At 43.2% G+C, this 27,114-nt stretch overlaps 1 protein-coding gene across 1 annotated transcript; it reads left to right on the forward strand.

Moving 5' to 3' along the window:
* Positions 1–1,062: 1,062 nt before the first annotated feature.
* Positions 1,063–27,114, forward strand: LOC110485983 (voltage-dependent calcium channel gamma-5 subunit-like). The gene is made up of 6 exons (XM_021557252.3): positions 1,063–1,437; positions 11,482–11,721; positions 17,736–17,822; positions 21,808–21,948; positions 22,579–22,724; positions 23,224–27,114. The coding sequence occupies exons 2-6, from the start codon at positions 11,526–11,528 to the stop codon at positions 23,494–23,496; spliced, it is 843 nt and encodes a 280-aa protein (XP_021412927.1). The 5' UTR covers positions 1,063–1,437; positions 11,482–11,525; the 3' UTR covers positions 23,497–27,114.

Raw genomic sequence — 27,114 nt, forward strand, 5'->3', positions numbered from 1 at the left:
ACCTTGACCTTCTCTCCCCTTCACACTTGCAGGGTGGATCCCAAACAACACCCTATTCCCTATATAGTCCACTACTTTTGACCAGGGCCCTAGTGCACTGTACAGGGAATAGAGTGATGCTGGGTGCTTCATATTTAATGTCCAGCTACGATGGGGATGAATCATAGTGGTTCCGTAATGTCCATAATGGGGGGGTTAAAGGGAGCAGTGGGTTTTGAAAGATGGCTGTTGCTGAGTTATAGAATTAGAATTCCATTGAAGTCTATTTATATGGTTGTTGCTAACACGGCAATTTGTTACTTCAAAAACGTTAATAGAGGTCTTCATAATCCATTAGGACACATTTTTTATCAGCGACATTTTATAGCAGCCTGTGGGGCAAATTCTGTCGCTGTCCATGGCGCTGAAATGTTGCCAAAGCTACGCTTTTGACCGCGAAAGCTCGAAAGAACATGGATAGACCGGCGGGAATAACAGGTCGCAGCTTCACTGATGCCAGAACAAACATACATAGAGGCCTAACAGATTGTGCCAGGAAAAGTAGTTCTCCCTTGGGTGGAGAGGGAAATGCACGGGGCGATATAATAGCTGAGATGTAATCAGGGATGTAGATGTGGACAATCAACGTTTTCCAGACAGCTTTTAATTATGCATACTACACTGATAGGCCATATGCTCGTAAATAATTGGATAAATGGCCATATGTCTCTTCTTGAGGGGGTCATTGCTAAATTTAGTTGGATTGCTTTGTACATTTTATGCACACATAAATACCCTATCATAATCAGCCAAAACGTTCAATAATGATAAATAATTAAAACTTTGGGGGTCGTTAGCTACCCGCCCGAAAACAAAAATGATCCTAATATATATATATATATTAGGATCATATGGCCTATCAGTGTAGTATCCATATATATCCATGTTTTATCTATATATATATATATATATATATATATATATATATATATATATATATATATATAAATTCAATGGGTTATGACGCTGAAGTCAGCCACAGGCATGTGTGTCTTGAATGTCACATGATGGAAGCTTCGTGGTGGGTTTGGTGCTTGATTGTACAGCTGTGTCGCATTCAACTCACTCGAATCCCGAATGACTTGACGTTAAGGAAGAGAAGTCTATGGATGCCAATCTCGGGACCGTTGTTTTATCCAAAGGAGAGACATTATTTGTGGGCTGCATTTCGCAAAAGCTAACTCTTGTTTTTGTTTAATCAGTGAAGCTTCAAAGGCCATCCATATCCCCAAAGGCTGCCGCTGCCCAACTGCTGGCGCCAGGCTGAAGTGGAGTGCGCACTAGTATTGTCCTGCCGCACATCCACTGCGCACTGCATCTCCGCGAGTCAACAGTAGACAAGTGGAGAGCAACGCGGGAGGAACAGTATTGTAAGGAAACGGCGAGACTTTTGTGAAGGTAAACAATGTTTATTTGAATTATTTCCTCGACTTTGAAGTGTCTCAGTAGGCAATCCGAAATGTGTTCAAACAGTGCTCTTTAGTTTGTTCGTCTCCACGTGATAGACTATATTGTTTTCTTCACTCACTGCTTTGTAAAAAAAATATCTATCTTTTAGAAGTTTAAGCTTATTCCTGTGATGTAGGCTCTAGAAGAAAAAAACAAACATTTAACGATAAATGTCGAATAATGATACAATACACACTCTATTATCCTTTGTATAAATATCCACATCTATTTAGTCAGCTATTGAGTTTAATCGGAAGGAGATGGCTGTATTATGTGGAGGGAAAACCTTCATTTTCACACTTCCATAAACAACTTTTTTTACCATGTCGATGTGAATACGAACAGGTAGTTTTTACGACAGTGTGGGCACGATATTTTCAGCATGAACTAATATGTGTAAGCATTGGTTTGGTTTTTAAAAGATATGTCTGGAATTGACGTTGTTGGCGGGCTACACTATAGATATAATTGCAAGCCATTGCTTTCAAAAACGAAGCGATATTGAACGCATTCCACTTGGTCATTTAATTTAGGTTTAGTGCATTGCTGAAGAGCGAGACCAGGCAGACGTTGGTGGAAAGTGGCGTCAATATCGATTTTGTTTGGTGGTTTGAGTTTTCTGTGATGCTGTAATACGTTTGATAGCATATTTCACTATCGCTATGATCAAACCTGAAACGATCGAAAACTTTTTAAATGTACCTTACTGAATTGTATTAGGATACATGCAAGTTTTCCAGTTCAGGACCAAGGACAGCGATTCGAGGTATTCGAGGGCCAATACACTACAGAGACCACTTCATCTTACGATAAATGTGGCCCTTGGACATTGTAATGGTTTAGATACTCCTTTGTGTGTCCGTTTACGATTCAGCCTTTGCTCCTTTAGATTAAATTATTAAGTCGTCCATTATAAATGTGTAAAGTCTATTTTGTATCATGACCAAATGTGAAATGTAATGCAAATATCCCAAGCACTCTGCACTAGAAAAGGTTTTAGACAAACTTGGCTGAAAGCCAGTCATTGTGTCCCGGACCAATATTGGTAATAGCTGGGTCATGAGAGGGACTGAACGGCCAATTTCCCACAGCTCAACAGACTATAACAAAGCCCAGAAGTAATAGTTGGCGGAAACTTTTAACCAAAGCGTTTTCTATAGGCCTACAGTATATGTGACGCATGCAGCCATCAAACCCTGCCTACCTTCCTCCTGCCAACCTGCTGAAGTAGCTGTTGAGTTCTCTGCTCCCCTTGTCTGACAATCTTCCAAAGTTCAGCACCTCATAGCTAATACATATTTAATAATAAAATCCTGTATTTAAATTTTTGTGGGGGGGGGGACTGGTTATGACTAAGAAATGTTTCATCTTAACTGTGGAGGCACTTAAATGAGTGTGCTACATTACGAGTAATATGTTAGTCCCTATAGGCACATGCAAGTGAATTGAGTGCTCATGCTAAATGAAATGTGCAAATGTTCTACTAATGCATGCCTATAGACTAATTAGTCATCGTGTATCTGTCATGTTACTCACATTGGGCCTAATCATATTTACAATCTAAGAATTTGTCAGCAGGCGATATTAAAATGTCCTCTTCTATAGAGTCACCGTAGAGTATAGAGTCACCGTAGAGTATAGAGTCACCGTAGAGTATAGAGTCACCGTAGAGTATAGAGTCACCGTGGAGTATAGAGTCACCGTGGAGTATAGAGTCACCGTGGAGTATAGAGTCACCGTGGAGTATAGAGTCACCGTGGAGTATAGAGTCACCGTGGAGTATAGAGTCACCGTGGAGTATAGAGTCACCGTGAAGTATAGAGTCACCGTGGAGTAGAGGTATAGAGTCACCGTGGAGTAGAGGTATAGAGTCACCTATGACTAATGAGTTGCAGGCAGCCTCGGCCCTCTGAGTACTTTGTAAACACATGACTAGTGGTCTCAGTCGTGTAGAGTTACCTAGGTTAGGGAGGCTAGACAGGGTTCACATTAACCCAACACTTTCCAGAGCACATAGGGGTGAGTTGGACAGCACATGGTAATGGCATGTGTGCTTTAGTGGCATGAGCACGCGATCATGGAATAGTCCCAATCGGTATTGTCCGCCGAACGTCCGATAGGTTAGATTGGGCTGCGTGTCGTTCATGTAGATAATCAACAAAAACAAGGATCAGAATGAGAAATTGGGTGATTTTTGTCTTGTGCTTTTAATTGCAGTTGGTTATTATTTACAATCCTGTAACACTTGTGACAAAGGCGTTCCTTGTATGCCGGATTTTCCCTTCGCATCCCCAGGTCATTCCATGATAGTTGTCATAATCAAAGACTAACTAACTGTGTTGTTTTGGGTACAACTGAATACAATAAAAAACGACTTTTAAAATTGCAGTTGAAAAGTCATAATGAAGTAAGAGAGAAATGAGTTATCTGTCAAGCCTATTCATGCCTGTAGTCTGTAGCCTTGGAGACTGGCAGTCATGAACACGGACCAATGTCCTGGCTGCTACCACAGGCTAGTTCACAGCCGATGTACACTGACACTGCGTCAGCATCTGCTTGACAGGGAGCTAATACCTCTCTCTCTCTCTCTCTTTCTCTTTCTCTTTCTATTTCTTTCTCTCTTTCTCTTTCTCTTTCTTTCTCTCTTTCTGGTGGAGGTCCCATATCACAGAGCCTGCCTCTTCTTGTACAGTCTGTCCTCCTGTCTGTCTGTTTGTCTGTCTCTCCCCTATGGCACTGTCATAACAACAAACTGAAATCGTGACTCTTACAAGTAAGCGCTGTTTCTTCCGACTGGCCCATGAGCCTATTCGGTCTTCCTTAATGTGGGAACGTTAGTATTGTGCCGCACACAAAAGAGACATGGCCAAGCTAAGTACTTAAAGAGAGAGCAGTACTTGGTCTCATGACAAAGCCGGAGAATGTGCCATTTCTCCGGGTGACTGGCTGTGTTCTGCCATTTGCCTCTCAAACGCAATGCACTGCCATGACGTTTGCCTCTTCGTTTATGAGGAACTGTGGGAGAGTTCCTCATAGCATACAGCTAGCTATAGGTATAAAGAGACTCACTTATGTGTCTTCATTTTTTAAGTGAAAATACATTTGATCAGATCCAATTATAGATTTCTGACATAATCAACAGTGGAGTGTCATCTGAAAGAATTTGATTTGAGAAAATGATGACCACAGTTCCTCTTATTTTATTTTGGGATTTGGAGTTGATTGACTGGCTGTTGACAATCTGGCCATGTTTGAAGAGGCGGTAACACTTTCTTTGGATAGTCCATCTGTAGATGCTCTACAGATTGTCAGTAACATTTCAACTAACTATCTACTATCTCTAACCCGAACCTGAACCCTAACCCTTATTCTAAACTTAAACCCCATCCTTACTGTAACCTTAGAAAGCAGTTGCTTATCAACAGATAGTATGACCATCTGTAGAGCATTTACAGATGGAAAATCGGGACCATACGAATGAAGTGTGACCGAAGAGGCGAGCAGAGCCAAGAAACACTGGCTGAGATCTGTCAGGGATAGATGCCTTTGGAGCAGCATAAAAGGCTTGGAGTGAGGCAAGCACTGCTCAAGCATATTAACATGTTCTGACATGAACTGTCCCCAGGCACTCAGTCAGAGTCAGTCCGTTGTTGCCTCTGAACCCTAAAGACTCGAGGCTGGTAAGATGCCCTCTGCAGAGTCTCCAGAGGTTTAACTGTTGGGTTGAGTTTGTGTTAAAAAATGAAGCCCTCTTTTTTTTTTCTTCTTCTTCTTCTTTTTTTTTTGTGGAAATTGAAATATTTAGATGGAGGGCCAGTGGAATGTTGTTTTGGGAGCACAGAAGTGAAATAACATGACCTTTATGACCTGGGGAAGAGTACCGGGAGTCTGAGTGTTTTGTTGGTCAAGAAGACTGACATATGAGTGTGGCTGAGTTAGCACAGCCCTGTAGTGCCTATGCTACTGTATGCTAGTGCTATATACAGGGGCTATGGAGGGTGATGATTGTGGCTAGCTAGCTGCTAGTTTCCACCATGGCCCCATGTTGTGTCCCCCATGTCGAGCCACTGACCCCAGGGCCCTATAGTCCTCTGATGCTGTCCACCCCACTGACCACCCGCTCGCATCAGTGGAACACACAGGCCACGTTACTCTGGAGACGGTGCGTAGCGACATCTGGCCGTCATGGAAACTGGGTCAATGGCTTTCCCGAAAGGAGTGCACAGACGAATCCTTGAGAGAGAAATAATGTTTAAAAAAACAAAACAAAACAAAAACATTTTAGTTAACATGCATTTCTGTTCTGCTACTGACAAATGTCTGAGTAACTCCAGCAGTTACCGTGTTGGATTATAACCAGGTCCTAGCGTGACCATTACGTTCGGTGGTAGGGACCAAGTCGGTTGGGTAATAGAAGCCCAACTGGCTGTTTTATACTGTTGAATTTGCATGAGCTACTATGTTCAGAATGCTTGGTATTAAAATGAGCAGGTGTAGCCTATTAGCAACATCCACAAACAGAGTGTCGATGACGTCTAAATTGAGAGAATTCTCTACCAATCCCAAATTACCCTAGATCATGACAAGTGCGGTGCCTCCAAGCAACCAATGGATAACACCTTAGCCTTAAACATATCCAAAGACTAAACATATACATTCCATATGCGATCCTGACCAGTGACCACCATGAACCCCTTTTTCCATGAGTCTGTGAGAGTTCTGGGAACAGAATTCTGTTTCATTGCAGGTTGTCCCCCCCCCCCCCCCCCCCCCCATCATTGACTTTCCGGCGGTTGTGTTGAAAAACGGTAGTTGGTTTTTGGGTTGAATGGAGGCTGATGAGGCTGGGTGCATGCTAATTGAATGGACAGAGAGAGTACCGACTGACCTAGTTTAGTGATGATGCAGTGGGTTCCATTCCACTGGAGACAGTTAGATTACATGTGCACATCTGCCTAAAAGGCGCTGCGTGGTCAATCTGACATCTGCTGTTGCCGTACAGCATTTACTGCGAGGCGGCCTCCGCAGAAGTCAGAGCAAATCTACTTTTTGCCTTTCGCCGTCAACCAATCATGTCAATGTGGCGCTATATGGAGCCATCTGCATTGTTACAAAGTTTGAGAGGTGCACGGCGATGCAGTACGGCGCTTGATTTGGCCTCTGCATTCCTCCAGAGGCTACGCAAAAGCCTACGACCACATTTTCAGATCAAGCATAAATTGGCTTTAAGTCGCTGTTAAAATGAACTCCGCCCTCGAGTGGTGGGAAACACACCACAGAACAGACCTGGGTCGTGTTCATAAAGCACCAGCCGGAGAAAGATGAAACGGAACTGGGACTTGTCTAATAAGAAACAATCATTTTAGTTTTCTATCGCTTGCCTTTATGAACAGAACCCAGAGTAGGTGCATGGTCAAAATGGCTTCAGGTGCTATCAAATAAGACTGTTTCTATAGTAATAGAAAACGCTAGACACTAAACAGGAAGTACGGTTCACTAGATTGTCGCTGTTGGGTGTTCATCCACGTATTGGACTGGTATTGGATTCCAGTCACAGAATGGATGTGTCCATCTTCTTCAAAGGTAGTTTGTAAAAATGCAAAGGGGGACTATGGGGCTTTTTGGATCTCCCTGCTTAGGCCCTGGAAGCTTTGAACATCTAATGAGACACATTGGTCAATAGACAGTTTTTCTCGGCTCAATCTCCGTTCATAATCCCATACGGGCTGAAACAATGTGTGGACTGAATTAGTATTCATAGTAGATTGAATGGGGCCTGTTGATCTCTTTGTGTGTGTGTGTGAATGGACATGATGGAGAATTTCAATGGTTATTGGCTGTGGGTATCCTTTGATCTAATCCGAAAAGTGTGTGTGCAGATGCAAGCATGTGTGTGTGTGTTATGTGCATTTGTCGATAAGTTTCTTGGAGACCAATGACTCACACATTACACTGGCAAGTTGGACATCACCATAGCTCCCTGTACTCCGCACTGTACCATTGGCATTAAGCCTTTGCCAAGACTGTGCTTCAAGTGGCGAGGATTGGACACAACGACACTCTCCAACTATTATATATTTGAAATTATAAACTGGGTGGTTCGAGCCCTGAATACTGATTGGCTGAAAGCTGTGGTATATAAGATTGTATACCATGGGTATGACAAAACATGTATTTTGACTGCTCTAATGACGTTGCGTCGTGCCTAAGAACAGCCCTTCTAAGTGGATCCATACAAATCTAGGAAACAGATGATTCCAAAATCAAAAAACCACTAACTACTGATGTTAAGCATTTAATCTTGCTATCCTTTGGGGGGGAGAAACAGACTGCCTTAGGCAGAGAGCAGAGCAAATGGCTCCTCAAAAGGTTGCTACCACTAGGATAATGACATCTGAGGGAATTGGAAATAAGTTGTCAAAGAGGTGATTAATATTTCATATTTTAGTTTTTTTTTTTTTCTCATTTTCATGTTGAGGTAGAGGATATTGTTCTGCCCTAACGGCAACAATTTCACCATGACACTTAGACGTCAACTAGATAGAAGTGGGAATGCAGTTTTATAGTCTAACTGCCTGGTATTTTCACTGCAGAAAAGATAAGTCTGTCTGGATATTTCTTTTACTTGTATATGACCCAAAGGTCAACAACAACACCCTGCCCTGGTTGCTTTCTCCTGGTATAAGAGTTCATGAATATAACAACATAGAATATCTTTGCCTATAACTTCCCGTGGAAGTAGCTGTTTGGACACTTTTCATAGAACAAGTTAACAGGCATTAATGTACACAGACATCTATAAAAATAAAAAAAACTGTAAGATTTCAAACATTTCTACTCTATTTCTTCTGAATTGCAAGTCCATAATGGTTCAAATCCTAAAGTCCTCCTTATATCTTCCAGCATCAGACAGTGACGATGTAGCAAAGCCCAGGCATGGCAAAGTTCTCCCTGCCTCCACTTGTCTCTGGTTCATTCCATATGTCTTGGGCCATTTTTCTCCCAATACAAACAATTGTCGAGCCCCTCTGGGCAACCAGTCTCCCCATCTGCGACAGACAGCCCGAAAAGTCTGCAAACGCCACCGTCCAAATCCAGTTGAAATAGAGAATCGCACACTTTTTTTTACCCTATTTTTCCCAGCCACTTTAATATGGACAGACTATTTCTGACTGATCGCACAAGGACTAATGACGTCTGTTCGGCCATTATGTTTTGTATCATTTAGTATTCTGTCATTTGGTGCTCTGTCAGTATTGTGATTTAGTGTTCTGTCATTTGGTGCTCTGTCAGTATTGTGATTTAGTGTTCTGTCATTTGGTGCTCTGTCAGTATTGTGATTTAGTGTTCTGTCATTTGGTGCTCTGTCAGTATTGTGATTTAGTGTTCTGTCATTTGGTGCTCTGTCATTATTGTGATTTAGTGTTCTGTCATTTCGTATTATCATTCAGTGTTCTGTCATTTAGGCGTAGCTTTTTGTCGTCTATCATTTCAAATTCTGTCATTTAGAAAGCTGTAATTGTGTCCACACCAGGAAGTAGGCCTTCTATACATTGAAGCTCAAACTGCCTTGATAGATCTCTATTTCTAGAGGTTTGGTAATGATGCCTTGTGGGTGTAACGCCGGAATGAGTGCAATGGGATGCTAGCATTGAATGTTAACCGCCCTATGATAAAACACACTAGCCTGTCAATGAATGGCCTTGTGCAATCGCATGCAAACTAGCGCTTCACATGCTAGCGAAGCCACTGGTGTTGAAAGGCTGGTATTAATGTCTAAGTGGACGTGTGGGTCAAAGCTTTACTGAATCGGTACTGATTGGCTACCTGATAATGCCCCTCATTGCTTACACATGCTGGACCTTTGTGCTAAAAAAGTACAATTTGATTGACTGGTGAGTCAATGGTTGTGTCCCTATTACCTCATCTCCTTTCCTTCCTGATAGCTGACCAATGGAAATGTTCCACCTCTGAGTGAGCTACATGGCCCAAATTTACATTTGGTTTGAAGAGGAGGCCTATGGACCTTTTGCTGTCATCCACTTCTAATTAAATGTAATTGATTTTCTAAATTATAAAGTGCAAAATTATAAAGTGGTTCACTGGTAATGATGGAATAGGCCAGTCTCATTACACGCATAGCTGCACCATAGTGAGTCAACCGTAGTGGGAGAGATGACATGTTGCATCCACAGTCACCGAGGTCAGATGAGATATTTACATTACCAAGTCATTACCGCTGTTGCAACAATGACTCTGACTCGCTCCTTTGAAACGATGAACATGCGAAAGCTCTTTAAATGAGATACATTAGTCTCATCTTATACATTCGTACCCACATGTTATTGATATCGTGATACAAGGGGTCGTGAGGCCATGTTATCGATATCGTGATACGAGGGGTCGTGAGGCCATGTTATCGATATCGTGATACGAGGGGTCGTGAGGCCATGTTATCGATATCGTGATACGAGGGGTCGTGAGGCCATGTTATCGATATCGTGATACGAGGGGTCGTGGCGCAAATGTTATCGATATCATGATACGAGGGGTCGTGGCGCAAATGTTATCAACATCGTGATACAAGGGGTGGTGAAGCCACACGAAGCCACCCAAGTCGATGCAAAGAGAGAAAAAACAAAGCCTGCTATTTCTCACACACACACTCCCACTCGAAAACAGCCAGTGACAGTAAACAGACAACTCATTATGTGAAATGACTGCCTTTTCAACACATCCCCATGCATGCCAGGAAACCAGGCTTCCAGCTAGCGTGGGCTACGGCTACTGCAACCAAGTGATCAGTGTTGCTTATGACTGATGGAGCATCAACATCAATAAGCTGTTGCATATGTCACACCACCATAGTGTAAGACTGCTGGACTTCTGCTTGACCGGATCGTGTTGTGTTAATCCGATCGGTCTTGACCGGATCATGCTGTGTTAATCCGATCCCGGATCATGCTGTGTTAATCCGATCCCGGATCATGCTGTGTTAATCCGATCCCGGATCATGCTGTGTTAATCCGATCCCGGATCATGCTGTGTTAATCCGATCCCGGATCATGCTGTGTTAATCCGATCCCGGATCATGCTGTGTTAATCCGATCGGTCTTGACCGGATCATGCTGTGTTAATCCGATCCCGGATCATGCTGTGTTAATCCGATCCCGGATCATGCTGTGTTAATCCGATCGGTCTTGACCGGATCATGCTGTGTTAAACCGATCCGTCTTGACCAGATCATGCTGTGTTAATCCGATCCCGGATCATGCTGTGTTAATCCGATCGGTCTTGACCGGATCATGCTGTGTTAATCCGATCCCGGATCATGCTGTGTTAATCCGATCTGTCTTAGCCGGATCATGCTGTGTTAATCCGATCCCGGATCATGCTGTGTTAATCCGATCGGTTTTGACCGGATCATGCTGTGTAAATCCGATGGGTTGAATTAAGGAATATGAGGAGTAATGTAAGGTGTTGGAGCCATTCACAGGCTTCCCCAGCACTATTAGTGATGTGTGGTTTGGGCCTGGGGCCTGAGGCAAGGCGAGGACAGCCAAACCGACAACTGCAGTTCAAAGTTCAGCTTTTTCAAAATCAGCCCAATGTTCATGAAGCACGATGGTTATTTGAATAATTATTTTTTATTTTGAGAGATCAGGGCACGAGGCTATTTTCTAAAATACAGCAAAACAACTGACAAAGTAATACACTAATAGAAAAGTACACTGAACTATGATACACCGATTAGTTGTCAGGATGGAAAGGAGAGCAGGGAGGATTACTGGGACACACTGAGACATGCCTGGCAGGCAGCGCTGCCTCCCAGGTAATGCTCCTGGCTTAAACTACCTACAAGTTTGGGTCTTAGCCATTGCCTTACAATTGACCATTAGGACATAGACATGGCCTTATCATTGACTACTGTGACACCGACCACTACCTTTTTCTATTAACTCTCCACTAACTCCATCCTCTGTCTCTCTGCAGTTTCTTTTTCTGCCGGCGGCGCCCCCTGCAGTTGTGGATGTGGTATGACCCTGTGTGGCAGGAAGGTGTTGACGGTGCTGAGCAGCGTGTTCGCTGTGTGCGCCCTGGGCCTGCTGGGCGTCGCTGTCAGTACTGACTACTGGCTCTATCTGGAGGAGGGCGTCATCCTGCCCCTCAACCAGAGTACCGAGTTACGCATGTCCCTGCACTCGGGCCTCTGGAGGGTCTGCTTCACAGCTGGTAAGTTTCTAGTTAGGGGTATACGTTGCCCCTAAAGTACAGATCTAGGCTCAGTTCATCTTAGAGATGCATGTGTCCCTGCAGTCAGAGATGTGGAGAGTCTGATTCATATTTGGTGAGTAGATTTTGCCCCTCAGGCACAAGTGTAAGATCCAAGGTCAATAAAATATACATACATACATACATGCATGCATACCTGCATGCTTTCTCACAAACACCAGATAGGTACAGTGAAATGTGTGGTTTTACGAGGTCAGCCAAACACACTTAGAAAAAGGGTTCCAAAAGGGTTCTTCGGCTGTCCCCGTGGAGAACCCTTTTTGGTTCCAGGTAGAACCCTTTTGGAACACACAACCCAAAAGGGTTCTCATTTTGGGACAGCCGAAAAACCCATTTGGCACCCTTTGGGTTGTATGTACCCTTTCTACAGAGGGTTCTACATGGAAACCAAAAATAATTCTACCTGGAACCAAAAAAAGGTTATTCTATGGGGACAGCCAAATAACCCTTTAAGGTTATAGATAACACCTTTTTTCTAAGAGCAAATTACTCAAGGACCCATTGTCAGATTTTTACCTTGTCGGCTCGGGTATTAGAACCAGCGACCTTTAAGTTACTGGCCCAACGCTCTAACTGCTAAGCTACCTGCCGCCCTAGACGTTTCCCTTAGGCACGAATCTAGGATCAAGGTAGACGCTGCCCCTTAGGCGTACCTACCAAGAGATTTCTCGTCAGTTATAGTCACAGCTGTGTACATTCCCCCTCAAGCAGACACCAATATGGCCATTAAGGAACTTCACTGGACTATATGCAAACCATATATCCTGAGGCTGCATTTATTTTAGCTGGGGATTTTAACACAGTAAATTAGAGAACAAGGCTACCTAAATTCTACCAGCATATTGATTGCGCTACGCGAGGGGGAAATACCCTCGACCACTGCTTCTCTAACTTCCGCAATACATACAAAGCCCTCCCTTTGGCAAATCCGACCATGACACCATCTTGCTCCTACCGTCTTATAGGCAGTAACTCAAACAGGATGTACCAGTGACGAGAACCATTCAACGCTGATCCGACCAATCGGAAGCCACGCTTCAAGATTGTTTTGATCACGCAGACTGGCATATGTGAGTAAAACGTGTTAACCCTCGCAAGGCTGCTGGCCCAGACGGCATCCCTAGCCGCGTCCTCAGAGCATGCGCAGACCAGCTGGCTGGTGTGTGTACAGGCATATTCATCCCAGTCTGTTGTTCCCAAATGCTTCAAGATGGCTACCATTGTTCCTGTACCCAAGAAGGCAAAGATAACTGAAGTAAATGACTACCGCCCCGTAGCACTCACTTCTGTCATCATGAAGTGCTTTGAGAGACTAGTCAAAGACCATATCACCTCCACCTTACCGGCCATCCTAGACCCACTTCAGTTTTCATACCGCCCCAACAAGTCCACAGACGACACAATTGCCATCACACTGCACACTTCCCTATCCCATCTGGACAAAAGGAATACCTATGTAAGAATGCTGTTCATTGACTACAGCTCAGCATTCAACACCATAGTACCCTCCAAGCTCATCATCAAGATGGAGGCCCTGGGTCTCAACCCTGCCCTGTGCAATTGGGCCCTTGACTTTCTGACGGGCCGCCCCCAGGTGGTGAAGGTAGGAAACAACATCTCCACTTCGCTGACCCTCAACACTGGGGGACAACAAGGGTGCGTGCTCAGCCCCCTCCTGTACTCCTAATTCACCCACGACTGCGTGGCCATGTCACCCAAAACCCTGACAAACTTCTACAAATGCACAATCGAGAGCATCCTGTCGGGCTGTGTCATAGCCTGGTATGGCAACTGCACTGCCCTCAACCGCAAGGCTCTCCAGAGGGTGGTGCAGTCTGTGCAACGCATCACCGGGGGCAAACTACCTGCCCCCCTACAGCACCCAATGTCACAGGGAGGCCAAAAAGATCATCTAGGACATCAACCACCTGAGCCACTGCCTGTTCACACCGCTTACCATCCAGAAGGCGAGGTCAGTACAGGTGCATCAAAGCAGGGACCGAGAGACTGAAAAACAGCTTCTACCTCAAGGCCATCAGACTGTTATACAGCAATCACTAACTCAGAGAGGCTGCTGCCTACATTGAGGCCCAATCAATGGCCACTTTAATAAATGGATCCCTAGTCACTTTATACTATGCCACTCTAAATAATGCCACTTTAATACTCATATCACATGTATATACTGTATTTTATACCATCTTCTGCACCTTGCCTATGCCACTCGGCCATCGCTCATCCATATACTTACATGTACACATTCTCATTCACCCCTTTAGATTTGTGTGTATTAGGTAGTTGGGGAATTGTTAGATTACTTAGAAGCACAAGCATTTCACTACACTCGGATTAGCATCTGCTAACCATGTGTATGTGACATAACATTTGATTTCATGATTTGATTTGATCATCATAACCCTTAACCATTCAGGGACACTGACCGGTGTTTACTTCAGTTTCTATGTCTAATGACTGGTACCTTCTAGCTGGCCCCGGTGCCAGTCTGTTTCGGTTTTTGGTAAGTGATGACAGGAAGTTGGCGAGGCGGCGAAACAGGCTGGCATTCCAGTCCTGATTCACTAGACCGCCACAGGACCCCCTCTTGAGAGTCAAATGTTCATCCTCTCCTCTCTCCACTCCCTCCCGGCTGCATCCCAATAATCTGTCCTTGCGTTACCCTGTCTACCCATGTTGGGTTATTACCATTACTTGTCCTGTCAACTCACCCTGGCTGCTCTCTTGCTCTGGTATGCTGACGGGGGAGATCATGCTCTTCTACATTCCCTTTTTCCTTTGTCACTACCCCATGTGTCCCATTGCTGAACTGTTCGTCAGCGCTGGCCCATGCCGCTCGTCATTCCAGCATACAACACCTGTCCTATTGCGCAGGTCCGTAAACTGGCCCCCGTTCTGAAGACGCAGTAGTGACCCTACTAGCCAAGCTAACCCAACACCCCTGTTCACCTTCTCCTTCTCCTCAGACCGTGACAAGCCTTGTTTCAAGGTTGAACTAACACTGGCTTTTCTCCACCCCGCATGGTTACCTTGTGCCCTATCACAGGGGTGCTCCTCCACTTCTGACCCCACCCCCCCTCACCGCCCCCGAGGCATGCTGGGAGCTTGAAGCAGGAAGTGTAAGCAGGAAGTACTAACTTTCACCCCTTTTCTCTCTTAGCGACGACAGCTTTCAAAGTGTTTCCGAGCAGTAAACCAGGTATTCACTTCCTCTCTGATTTACTGTACTCTCTCCCCCCCCAGGTAGCCTCTGGATACTGAGGCTGACACAATCAACTGTAGCCAGTGCATGAGAATCAAACTAGTGACCTAACATTTTACTGTATTTAAAATGCATGCACTTGCTAAGTAGTATTTGTGAGGACAATAAACAGGATTTGTTTCTATATTGCCATTATACCAGTGAAGGCTGGTAGAGGTATAAATGGGGAGGACTGGCTAATTTCTCCCTCCACCAGCAATATACTTACAGGAAGCGTCACAATACAGGAAGCGTCACAAAGTGGCATGATGGTACAAAGCACACTCCTAGGTACTTCCATTTAACTTGTCTTTTTTTTGCCCTCAGTGTCCATCCTTACCTCCCATCAATCCTCAAGCAACACACTGTCAACATTACGTGTTTCTGTGGTGATTAAATAGAGGACGTTTTGCTTTGGTCCAAAAGACCAACTTCCATTGAAGTTTTAGCTGTGATTTAATGGCCTTGTTGCTAAACTGCCCCAACTAGCTATCCGTTTGACCCAGAAAATCTAGGCTTGTGTTGGGTTAGTTAGGCCCTGTGTGTCTGTCACTATCTGACTCAGTACTGTTACGATACATCACTACACCATAGAGAGTGAATGGGCTGTGTTAGGCCCAGTATTTCTGCTGCGTAGCGTCCATTGACTGGGGGTATTAAATGCGGCTGTTGGTCCCGGTCTCTGTTTGATTTGTGCTTGTACTGACGCTGGCCAATCCACTGTATAAAAGCTCACTTCTCTCATGCCCATGAGCCTATGAAGATGATGTTATGACTAGGGTGCTATAGTAGTGCTATACTAGGGTGCTATAGTAGTGCTATAGTAGTGCTATAGTAGTGCTATACTAGGGTGCTATGGTAGTTTGCAAACAGGTCACTGATTGAACATGCTTTTTTAGTCCAGGAGTATGCTTAATAAGAGTCCAGTAAACCACCTCATAGCGAGTAAGAAACATGAAGAGGATTTGTTATTGAGTTAGAACAAACTGAAATCGGCCACCTATCGACTTTGGACCGTAGACATTAAAAACAGTAGACAGTGCTGATGTCTTCCACTCATTCCTATGGACAATTTGAAGCGCGTCATATTGCTGCATGGCACCTCCTCGTAGCCTGCCGGCCCGTAATTGGTCTGCGTCAGTACATGGTCCTGTATGACAACAGATGTAGTAGTCAGAATGGATCCGTATTTGATTAAACATCTTAAACTTGTAGCGGACTTTAAATGAATTCACAGTGGGGATCGAAGTTGAACCATAATAAACAAATTTTAGAGCCCAAAACACCCCCCCCCCCCAAAAAAAAAAAAAAATGTTTTGGGCCCTTCTGGCGATTGGAATTTACATAGGCTTTCTAGGGCCAACCAGGGCTTTTGGCACCGCTAGGTTGCTACGAAGTAGACGACCAGCAGAGCTTGTGACTTCACACTCCAGACCAGAAACTGGGGGCCTGATTTGGACAAGTAGGGGTACTGTACAAAGGTGCAAACACGTCCTTTCATTCCACCAAACCATCTAACCATGGTTCACTTGTTCACCAAGTCCTCCTCCTGGCCTAACCAGTCACCTGAGTGCCCACGCTCATTTTCAGGTACAACGCTGGGAAATGGTGCTCTAATTTTGATGATGTTTTTCTGGGCAGAGCTGAATAGTATTTATGAACACATAGTCTGTCTGAAAGTTGCAGTCTAATTTGATTCCATTTATTATGGAATTATTCTATGGGCTGCGTTCCAAATGACCCCCTTTTCCCTACATAGTGCATTACTGTGGTCAATATAGGGAATAGGGTGCCATTTGGGACGGGGTAATGATGGCTTAATAAGGCAGCGAGGGATCCCATGGCTCTTCATCACTAGTGTTATAGTAATTAAATTATACCAGACTGATAGCAAAGATTCTCGTATTGAAGAGGGTTAATTACTGTTAAGACTCTGCAGAGCGCGAGAGAGAGAGAGAGATTCAAGCGCACGCATACGGTAGGCCGTCACTGTAAATAGGAATTTGTTCTTAACTGACTTGCCTAATTAAATAAAGGTTAAATAAAATAAATAAATACATGCGCACACACACACACCATCACCAGTAGGGTGAAATTAAAATAAGCACCATTTCCCCACAGGACAGGGTGATAGAATGTCATGGCTGGGTGTTGGAACAAACAAACATTGAAGAGCTGGGTGTATATTTGTACAATTATGTGTCTTACAAAGTAAAAGTAACCGCCTTTCTTTGGTCGCTTGTGTCTTCCTCTTTCCTGATCTAACAACCCTGGTGTCGATGTCTGTTTAAACCCTTTAAAACAACACAAGTATATTCCCAACTCTATGCAACAGTTCTCTTCTATGTCTATTCCCAACTCTATGCAACAGTTCTCTTCTATGTCTATTCCCTATTCCCAACTCTATGCAACAGTTCTCTTCTATGTCTATTCCCTATTCCCAACTCTATGCAACAGTTCTCTTCTATGTCTATTCCCAACTCTATGCAACAGTTCTCTTCTATGTCTATTCCCAACTCTATGCAACAGTTCTCTCCGATGTCTATTCCCTATTCATCTACAGTCATGCCATTTCATTCCTGCACCATTCCATCGATTAACTCTACTTACCCCCTTTTCTAGCGATGAGCCCCCTAGTGTGTGGGCTTTGTATTCACATGTTAATAAATGGCGTCTTCTCCTTTTGCTTGTGTTGCAGGTGATGAGAAGGACCGTTGTTTCACCGTTCAGTATGTGATGCCCACCAACGTGCAGCTGACCTCTGAGTCTACAGTTAGTGTGCTGAGTAAGTGAAGAAGACTTGTCATACGCTCATCTGTCTCATTTTCCTCTGTTCTGGGGACATATCAAGTGTCTTAGAGTAGGAGTGCTGATTTAGGATCAGTTTTACCTTTTTAGATCACAATGTATAAGATGACATGGACAGGCGGATCTGATCCTAGCACTCCTACGCTGAGATGCTTTAGGAATACGGGCTCTGGTCCCTAGCAGAAACACACCCGTTCTGTTGTGGGAGGGCATAAATGTAGAGACGAGTTTTTCCTGAATGTATGACCGGGCAAGTCATTAACTATCCCATAACCAGAGTTGTTCCAGATCAGATAACATGGTCAGGAAAAGCTCTTGACCTAACTCCGAGGCCACCGGACAGACTGCTGTCACTTTAGGGCTCAAGATATTTCTGTTCTTAAAGTCTAAAAATAACTTTGACATGAGTTGAGTAATAGATGAGGGGTATGCCCGAGGAGAGGAAGCACATGCTTCATCGTCAGTCCCCCAGGGTCCATTCTGATCACGTCAAACAAAAGGCATGAGTTTCAATGGAATGTCCTTCCTTTGCCTACAATACTCACAATTATCATAATGAATAATAGTCAATTCTGTGGACAATGATGCGATACACATGCTGTATGTCTCATACATATGTCATTCCCCCAGAGACCGAAGGTACCTCATGATGTATGCTTTGAAGCATGGCGTATGCCAGGGGTAGGTAACTAGATTCAGCCGCGGGATGATTTTTGTCTGAGCGGATGGTTGATTATAATCATTTGTAAAAGTCCAAATTGACCACAACTAAGGCCAAAAACGGATTGTATTTGAAAATAACAATAACTTCATACCTTCATCACATTGGGACAGGATCACATGTGTCTGTTTGCCTTTTTTTGTGGAAATACTTGGGAAGAGATTTAGTCATTTAAACTCTTTAAAAAAATGGTTTATGATTTTCCAAAAATGTCAGAGTTTCTGTTACTAAAGACTTTGGGGAGGGGGAAATAAATTAAACGAGGGCCGTTTTTTGACCGCCTGTTGCCGTATGCCCCTGCCGTATGCTCTGTGTAAGAGAAAATATAAATCCATACGACACAGGCTTGGGATGGACTGAATGAACATAAGGTACAGTAGAGTTACAGTGGTCCTAACTGACACATATTCACAGAATCCACACATCTCCCCCCATATAGATGTACAGTGCCTTGCGAAAGTATTCGGCCCCCTTGAACTTTGCGACCTTTTGCCACATTTCAGGCTTCAAACATAAAGATATAAAACTGTATTTTTTTGTGAAGAATCAACAACAAGTGGGACACAATCATGAAGTGGAACGACATTTATTGGATATTTCAAACTTTTTTAACAAATCAAAAACTGAAAAATTGGGCGTGCAAAATTATTCAGCCCCTTTACTTTCAGTGCAGCAAACTCTCTCCAGAAGTTCAGTGAGGATCTCTGAATGATCCAATGTTGACCTAAATGACTAATGATGATAAATACAATCCACCTGTGTGTAATCAAGTCTCCGTATAAATGCACCTGCACTGTGATAGTCTCAGAGGTCCGTTAAAAGCGCAGAGAGCATCATGAAGAACAAGGAACACACCAGGCAGGTCCGAGATACTGTTGTGAAGAAGTTTAAAGCCGGATTTGGATACAAAAAGATTTCCCAAGCTTTAAACATCCCAAGGAGCACTGTGCAAGCGATAATATTGAAATGGAAGGAGTATCAGACCACTGCAAATCTACCAAGACCTGGCCGTCCCTCTAAACTTTCAGCTCATACAAGGATAAGACTGATCAGAGATGCAGCCAAGAGGCCCATGATCACTCTGGATGAACTGCAGAGATCTACAGCTGAGGTGGGAGACTCTGTCCATAGGACAACAATCAGTTGTATATTGCACAAATCTGGCCTTTATGGAAGAGTGGCAAGAAGAAAGCCATTTCTTAAAGATATCCATAAAAAGTGTTGTTTAAAGTTTGCCACAAGCCACCTGGGAGACACACCAAACATGTGGAAGAAGGTGCTCTGGTCAGATGAAACCAAAATTGAACTTTTTGGCAACAATGCAAAACGTTATGTTTGGCGTAAAAGCAACACAGCTCATCACACCATCCCCACTGTCAAACATGGTGGTGGCAGCATCATGGTTTGGGCCTGCTTTTCTTCAGCAGGGACTGGGAAGATGGTTCAAATTGATGGGAAGATGGATGGAGCCAAATACAGGACCATTCTGGAAGAAAACCTGATGGAGTCTGCAAAATACCTGAGACTGGGACGGAGATTTGTCTTCCAACAAGACAATGATCCAAAACATAAAGCAAAATCTACAATGGAATGGTTCAAAAATAAACATATCCAGGTGTTAGAATGGCCAAGTCAAAGTCCAGACCTGAATCCAATCGAGAATCTGTGGAAAGAACTGAAAACTGCTGTTCACAAATGCTCTCCATCCAACCTCACTGAGCTCGAGCTGTTTTGCAAGGAGGAATGGGAAAAAAATGTCAGTCTCTCGATGTGCAAAACTGATAGAGACATACCCCAAGCGACTTACAGCTGTAATCACAGCAAAAGGTGGCGCTACAAAGTATTAACTTAAGGGGGTGAATAATTTTGCCTGCCCAATTTTTCAGTTTTTGATTTGTTAAAAAAGTTTGAAATATCCAATAAATGTCGTTCCACTTCATGATTGTGTCCCACTTGTTGATTCTTCACAAAAAAATACAGTTTTATATCTTTATGTTTGAAGCCTGAAATGTGACAAAAGGTCGCAAAGTTCAAGGGGGCCGAATACTTTCGCAAGGCACTGTATGTTTGTGCTATTCCTGACTTGCCCCAGAGGCATGGCTCATTCCACTCGAACAAGGAATACAGTGGGAGATATGAAAAATGCAAGGGTGCAATTTATTTTGTGAGAGATGCCCCTCAGGCCAAACGCAGATGGATACACACAGGATGGGTAATGCTCAGACAGGCACTAGGACCATGGAGACACACTGTCAGAGGAGAGAGGCTCTGGGCCAGCTCTCTAAAATGCAGTTTGAGTATATCTAAAATACAGAGTGAGAGAGATTCCCATAAGGCCTAAAGTGCGGAAGATGGGCAAATTAATATTCACAAAACTCAGGAAGCAGTAACAAGACCTGTGTCGCTCTCCCAATTTAAATAATTTGCAAAACCCACAGACCAGACCAATATACTACCGGACTCAATTGTATTAGACACATACTTCAGAAATATTGTGCTGATTGGCCCAAATCTCATACAATTGTATCTGTAGATGCAATATCCCAATATTGTTTTCCCAATATTTAAAGATTTGATTGATCCAATGGGATCTCCTGCACTATCCAGTAATTTAACCCATTTAGTCGCTGGAAAGCATATACGGCACTCGGGCTGAAGCATAGACCTACCTCTTTACCCAGGCTATGCATTTTGACCTCCTATGGTCCGCTCCTGCTTCATAGCATAGTTATGCTGGTATGGTTAAAGAAGAATCCAGGGAGAAACCATTCTCACAGTGGGGGTGCCGGCAACTTATTTTTAAGTTGAGATGCCTGTGGAGACATCCCAGGCAGTGGAACCACCCCTTTGATGTGTGCAAATGGAATGAGACCAGGAACAGTGGTAGCTATATTGCTCCTTGTTTGTCAGAGACCTCAAGAGGGGAAAAAAAGCAATCAAACTGTGGGAAGTTGAGAAAAAAAAGTTCCAAAACCAATTTAACCAGGAAATAAATCTAGTGTTTGCGATATGCCATACACTGCTTTTAGGGTTATTTTACTCAGTCAATCAAATCACGCTGTGCTTTATCTCAGTGGTTAGAGGACACATTTATTTGACTCAATTTAAACGCTTCATAGGACACAAGAAGACTCGTCACAATAGATTTGATTTGAGTTGTGACACTATTGGCTGAATAAACGAAAACACCAGGTAAACGTGCTAAAGTGGATCATCCTTTATCTCCTTCCCCTGTTTCCAGAGATGATCCGTTCAGCCACTCCCTTCCCCCTGGTGAGTCTCTTCTTCTTGTTCATCGGTTTTGTCCTGAGTAACGTCGGACACATCCGGCCCCACCGCACCATCCTGGCCTTCATCTCCGGAATCTTCTTCATCCTCTCAGGTATAATGACCTCATTTCACTTCTGTGAATGCATTTTTGTTGGAACAAGAGATCCTTCGCATTGTTTATTGAGTCTAAGGGCCAGTTTCCCCGGACACAGATTGAACCCAGTCCTGGACTAATAAACTATTTCAGTGGAGAATCGCCATGGACAATGTGTGTTAGTCCAGGACTGGGTTCAATCTGTGTCCGGGGAAACTGGCTCAATATGGTTTAGTTTAAAATCCCCAGGACACAGTCTTTGTTGTTTCATCTATTAAGTGAATCGCATGCACAGTTATTTTTGTCATTACCATAGAATGCAGCCCTTGTTCCGTAGTAAACAGGAAATTTGGGTCCTGTATCAGTGATCACATCGTGACAGCTATACTATTTATTTATATTTCTAATGGAATGTTGCATATCTGTACAAGTATGCAAATGTATCACCATAGAATTACAACATCCTGCTTATGCATCAGAAATACAGTAGAATCTGTATTCTTGCTATCGCTCTGTCTCAAACACTCTCTCGCTTTCTCTCTCTCTCTCCCCCATCTCTCGCTTTCGCTCTCTCTGCCCCCATTTCTCTCTCATTTTCTCTCTCCCTCTCTCTCTCTCCATCTTTCTTTCTCTCTCTCTCCATCCCAGGTCTGTCTCTGGTGGTGGGCCTGGTGTTGTACATCTCCAGTATTAATGATGAGATGTTGAACAGGACCAAGACCAACGAGGCCTACTTCAGCTACCAGTACGGCTGGTCCTTCGCGTTCGCTGCCATCTCCTTCCTGCTCACTGAGGTAACTTCCTCCTTGCTTCTTCATTACATTGTAATCCCAAATCCACCCCCATAGCCTAACCTACCCCTAGAGCCTCTGCATTTTGCTTACAGTTGTCAGTGTAGAGAACATAGGACAGCGTTTCCCCAAACTCGGTCCTGGGGACCCCAAGGGGTGCACGTTTTGTTTTTTCCCCCCTAGCACTACACAGCTGATTCAAATCCTCAAAGCTCGATGATTAGTCATTTATTTGAATCACTTGTATAGTGCTAGGGGGGAAAAACAGGAGAGAGTTTGGGAAACGCTGACATAGGGAATAGGGTCGATGAAGGTCAAATATTTTACACAATGATACCCACATTAAGTCTGTTGATACAGATCAGCGATTGGGCAATTAACTGTTCCTCATTAGGCATTCATAGAAAGGCACAAGGCACAACCCTGCATTGTGCCATCGTTTGTTGAAGAGGATACTTACGGTATGTTATCCTGCTCCCTTGCATCTGTCATGTATTTCCAGACGGCCGGCGTCATGTCCGTCTACCTGTTCATGAAGCGCTACACGGCCGAGGAGATGTACAGACCCCACCCGGGCTTATACGGGCCGCGCCACAGCAACTGCTCCGACTACTCTGGTCAGTTCCTCCACCCGGACACCTGGAATCAGCGCGGCCGCAGCCCCTCCAGCATCTCCAGCGAAGCCTCGCTCCAGATGAACCACTCCCTCCACTCCAACTACCCAGCGCTCCTCAAGTGTCCCGAGTACGACCGCATGTCCTCCTCCCCATGCTGAGGCCCGCGTGAAGCCCTGGAGCCTGGGCGGCGGGTTGCTCACACATCCACAGGAAGGGAGAGTCTGGCTGGGTTGCTGAGGTGGTAGACTAGGTTGGTCGGTCTAGAGGGTGGCGATTGGGGAGGTACCTAGGTTGCGTTTTGCGAGGGGGGGGGGGGGGTGCGCGTATCTTTTTCCACGTGTGTGACGGCCTATTTTGAAGTCCTCATGTAGTGCACTTTTCCCGAGTTTTGACACATTTGTGAGATGACGACCCCCACAGCCGACCTTCCCTCTCTGGTTTTACTCAAAGTACAGTAGAAGTAGTGATTCTCAATCAGACCTTGTTCACCTTCGCCATACAGCACGTTCTCCATCTTGGTCAATATATAAGCCGATATCTCCCCGGTAACCCAAATAGGACTTCTGTCAACTGTACAACTTGTCAGATAATATGATACCATAAGCGGGGAGATTGAAAGTGAAAGGTTGTCCTCTCTTTTATTATTTTATCTTGATTCTATTTATTATGACTGTGGTTTAATCATACTTCCAGATAAATACTTGTTTATTGCAAGTGTTTTTTTTTTATCAATTTGATTATTTTTTTCATCGTCCATCTCACGCTCAAACACTGTTGTACTGTCAACGAAGACACAGAAAGTTTTTTGTTTTTGTTTTGATTTTTAATGGAAAGAAACCAGGAAGCTACTACTACATCCATGGAGTCCCTGCAGAATTACAGGATGTACATAATGCAGTGAAAAGGGGTGTAATCAAGGGATGATGAAGCTAAAGGAGAGAGAGAAAAGAGAATAGTGTGTAGACAATAGTGTGACCATCAGATATGGAGAGCCAGTTTGAATGTAATGTAGCTGATGAAGAATGCAGAGTTGATCTAAGCTAGTCCTGATTTTACTGTTAGTAGTGCACCAGGCACATATACGCTTCTGGTCAAAAGTTTTAGAACACCTACTTATTCAAGTTTTTTTTTTTTTTTTTTAACGGTTTTTTTTTTTACAATTTTCCAAATTGGAGAATAATAGTGAAGACTTTAAAACTATGAAATAACACATCTGGATTCATGTTGTAACCAAACAAGTGTTAAACAAATCAAAATGTGTAATATTTCAGATTCTTCAGATAGCCACCCTTTGCCTTGATGACAGCTTTGCACACTCTTGGCATTCTCTCAAACAGCTTCACCAACAGTCTTGAAGGAGTTCCCACATATGCTGAGCACTTGTTGGCTGCTTTTCCTTCACTCTGTGGTCCGACTCATCCCAAACTGGCAGGTATAATTGAGAGAATACCAAGAGTGTACAAAGCTGTCATCAAGGCAAAGGGTGGCTATTTGAAAATATATAAAGATATTTTGATTTGATTAACACTTTTTTGGTTACTACATGATTCCATATGTGTTATTTCATAGTTTTGATGTTTTTACTATTATTCTACAATGTAGAACATAGTCAAAATAAAGTAAACCCCTTGAATGAGTAGCTGTTGTACAACTTTTGACCGGCAGTGTACCTGTACAAGAATTACTGCTCTTTGGAAATTGAGTAAATGTAAAATGTATATTTAAAACAAGTTTTGTATCAGATTGCATATGCATATAAAGTGTACAGTGACATAGCCAGATGCAAGCTGTTTGCTTTTGGATTCTTGGATGTGTCCCAAATGGCACCCTATTCCTTATATAGTGCACTACTTTTGACCATGGCCATAAGTAGTTTGCTATGTAGGGAATAGGGTGCCGTTAGGAATGTGACATTGATTAAGGAAATACCCTGTCAGAAAAAAATCTTAGGTGTTAAATGTGACTAACTTGAAAATACATCTTGTGTATTACATACACCTTAGCCAAATACATTTAAACTCAGTTTTTCCCAATTCCTGACATTTAATCCTAGTAAAGATTCCCTGTCTTAAGTCAGCTAGGATCACCACTTTATTTTAAGAATGTGAAATGTCAAAATAATAGTAGAGGGATTTATTTATTTCAGCTTTTATTTCTTTCATCACATTCCCAGTGGGTCAGAAGTTTACATACACTCAATTAGTATTTGGTAGCATTGCCTTTAAATTATTTAACTTGGGTCAAACGTTTTGGGTAGCCTTCCACAAGCTTCCCAGAATAAGTTGGGTGAATTTTGGCCCATTCCTCCTGACAGAACTTGTGTAACTGAGTCAGGTTTGTAGGCCTCCTTGCTCGCAAACGCTTTTTCAGTTCGGCCCACAAATGTTCTATAGGAATGAGGTAAGGGGCTTTGTGATGGCAACTCCAATACCTTGACTTTGTTGTCCTTCAGCCATTTTGCCACAACTTTGGAAGTATGCTTGCGTAGTCATTGTCCATTTGGAAGACCCATTTGCGACCAAGCTTTAACTTTAACTTTATGGTGGTTTTGGAGCAGTGGCTTCTTCCTTGCTGAGCGGCCTTTCAGGTACACCTCCAATTGACTCAAATTATGTCAATTAGCCTATCAGAAGCTTCTCAAGCTGTTTAAAGCCACAATCAACTTAGTGTATGTTAACGTGTGACCCACTGGTATTGTGATACAGTGGAATCATCTGTCTGTAAACAATTGTTGGAAAAATGACTTGTGTCATGCACAAAGTAGATGTCCTAACCGACTTGCCAAAACTATAGTTTGTTAACAAGACATTTCTGGAGTGGATGATTCCAACCTGAGTGTATGTAAACTTCCGACTTCAACTGTACATTATATATTTAAGCTACAGTATTTATGCCATAGTAAGACCTCAGAGTTCCATCTTTGTACATTTAAAGTCAATTATCAATTTAGAGGACAACTATTGTCTGTGTTCAATGTTGCGACTGATGTTAGTAATTGTTATTTAGGAACAATATTGTTTTTTTCTTGTTCAGTAGTCTCATTGACAGCCTAGAAGTTTCTACCCACAGTGTTCAACATGATAAATATTAGATTAGCTATATAAGGGAGGGGGGGGAATAGCGAAAAAGGAGAAGGGTCTTGGAGTGGAGAAGCGTGTGGCTATTTTGAAAAACATCTGATAGTGTTATGGTTGTTCCACAGGCAACATTTCTACATGGGATCTCCATAAAATACATACGGCATGTTTCCACTTGATAACTTTGTTCAGTTTAAAGGATAAGTATTATATTTTGAGAAAAAAAATCAAGTGTGAAAACTACCAAACAAATCTGAAATATCTCACGTTGTCAAACACTGTATGAGTGTTTCTTCAGATTAGAACAGTCTTCTCAATATTTGTTTTATTCTCCTTTGTGTGAACGCTGTATATATTTAATCATCAACATGTAAATGGACTGCAACAACTTTTATATAGACTATTACATGTGTAAGTTAGAACCATCTGGATGTTTTACTCATTTTTAGCCATGGTGAACCCGTTATCTACTCGGTGTGTCTATATTGCCTGTGGTTATAGCTACTTTGCCTCTTGTATCGGATACTCAGAATGTGAGATTTTGCATGTATTGTTTTACACACACATTTTTAGAAAAGATTCAAGTCAGAGAAGTGGTATTTTTATTTTTTACAAAGAGTCATTTTCACGATGTTCAATGTGCAATCTACTGTATTATATCTCTGAAAATAAAGATAAACTGCTGTATTTGATGAAGTA

This window comes from Oncorhynchus mykiss, chromosome 13 (genome assembly GCF_057628025.1).
Source record: "Oncorhynchus mykiss isolate SJ-2025 chromosome 13, ASM5762802v1, whole genome shotgun sequence".
NCBI classification, from domain to species: domain Eukaryota; kingdom Metazoa; phylum Chordata; class Actinopteri; order Salmoniformes; family Salmonidae; genus Oncorhynchus; species Oncorhynchus mykiss.

What these genes read in the sequence shown, in the direction of transcription:
- LOC110485983 (XM_021557252.3), top strand. Translation starts at nt 11,526, where the DNA reads ATGACCCTGTGTGGCAGGAAGGTGTTGACGGTGCTGAGCAGCGTGTTC. An exon ending in GAGGGTCTGCTTCACAGCTG is followed by an intron (nt 11,722 to 17,735) that starts GTAAGTTTCTAG and finishes CTTGTGTTGCAG; the next exon opens with GTGATGAGAAGGACCGTTGT. An exon ending in GTCTACAGTTAGTGTGCTGA is followed by an intron (nt 17,823 to 21,807) that starts GTAAGTGAAGAA and finishes CCCTGTTTCCAG; the next exon opens with AGATGATCCGTTCAGCCACT.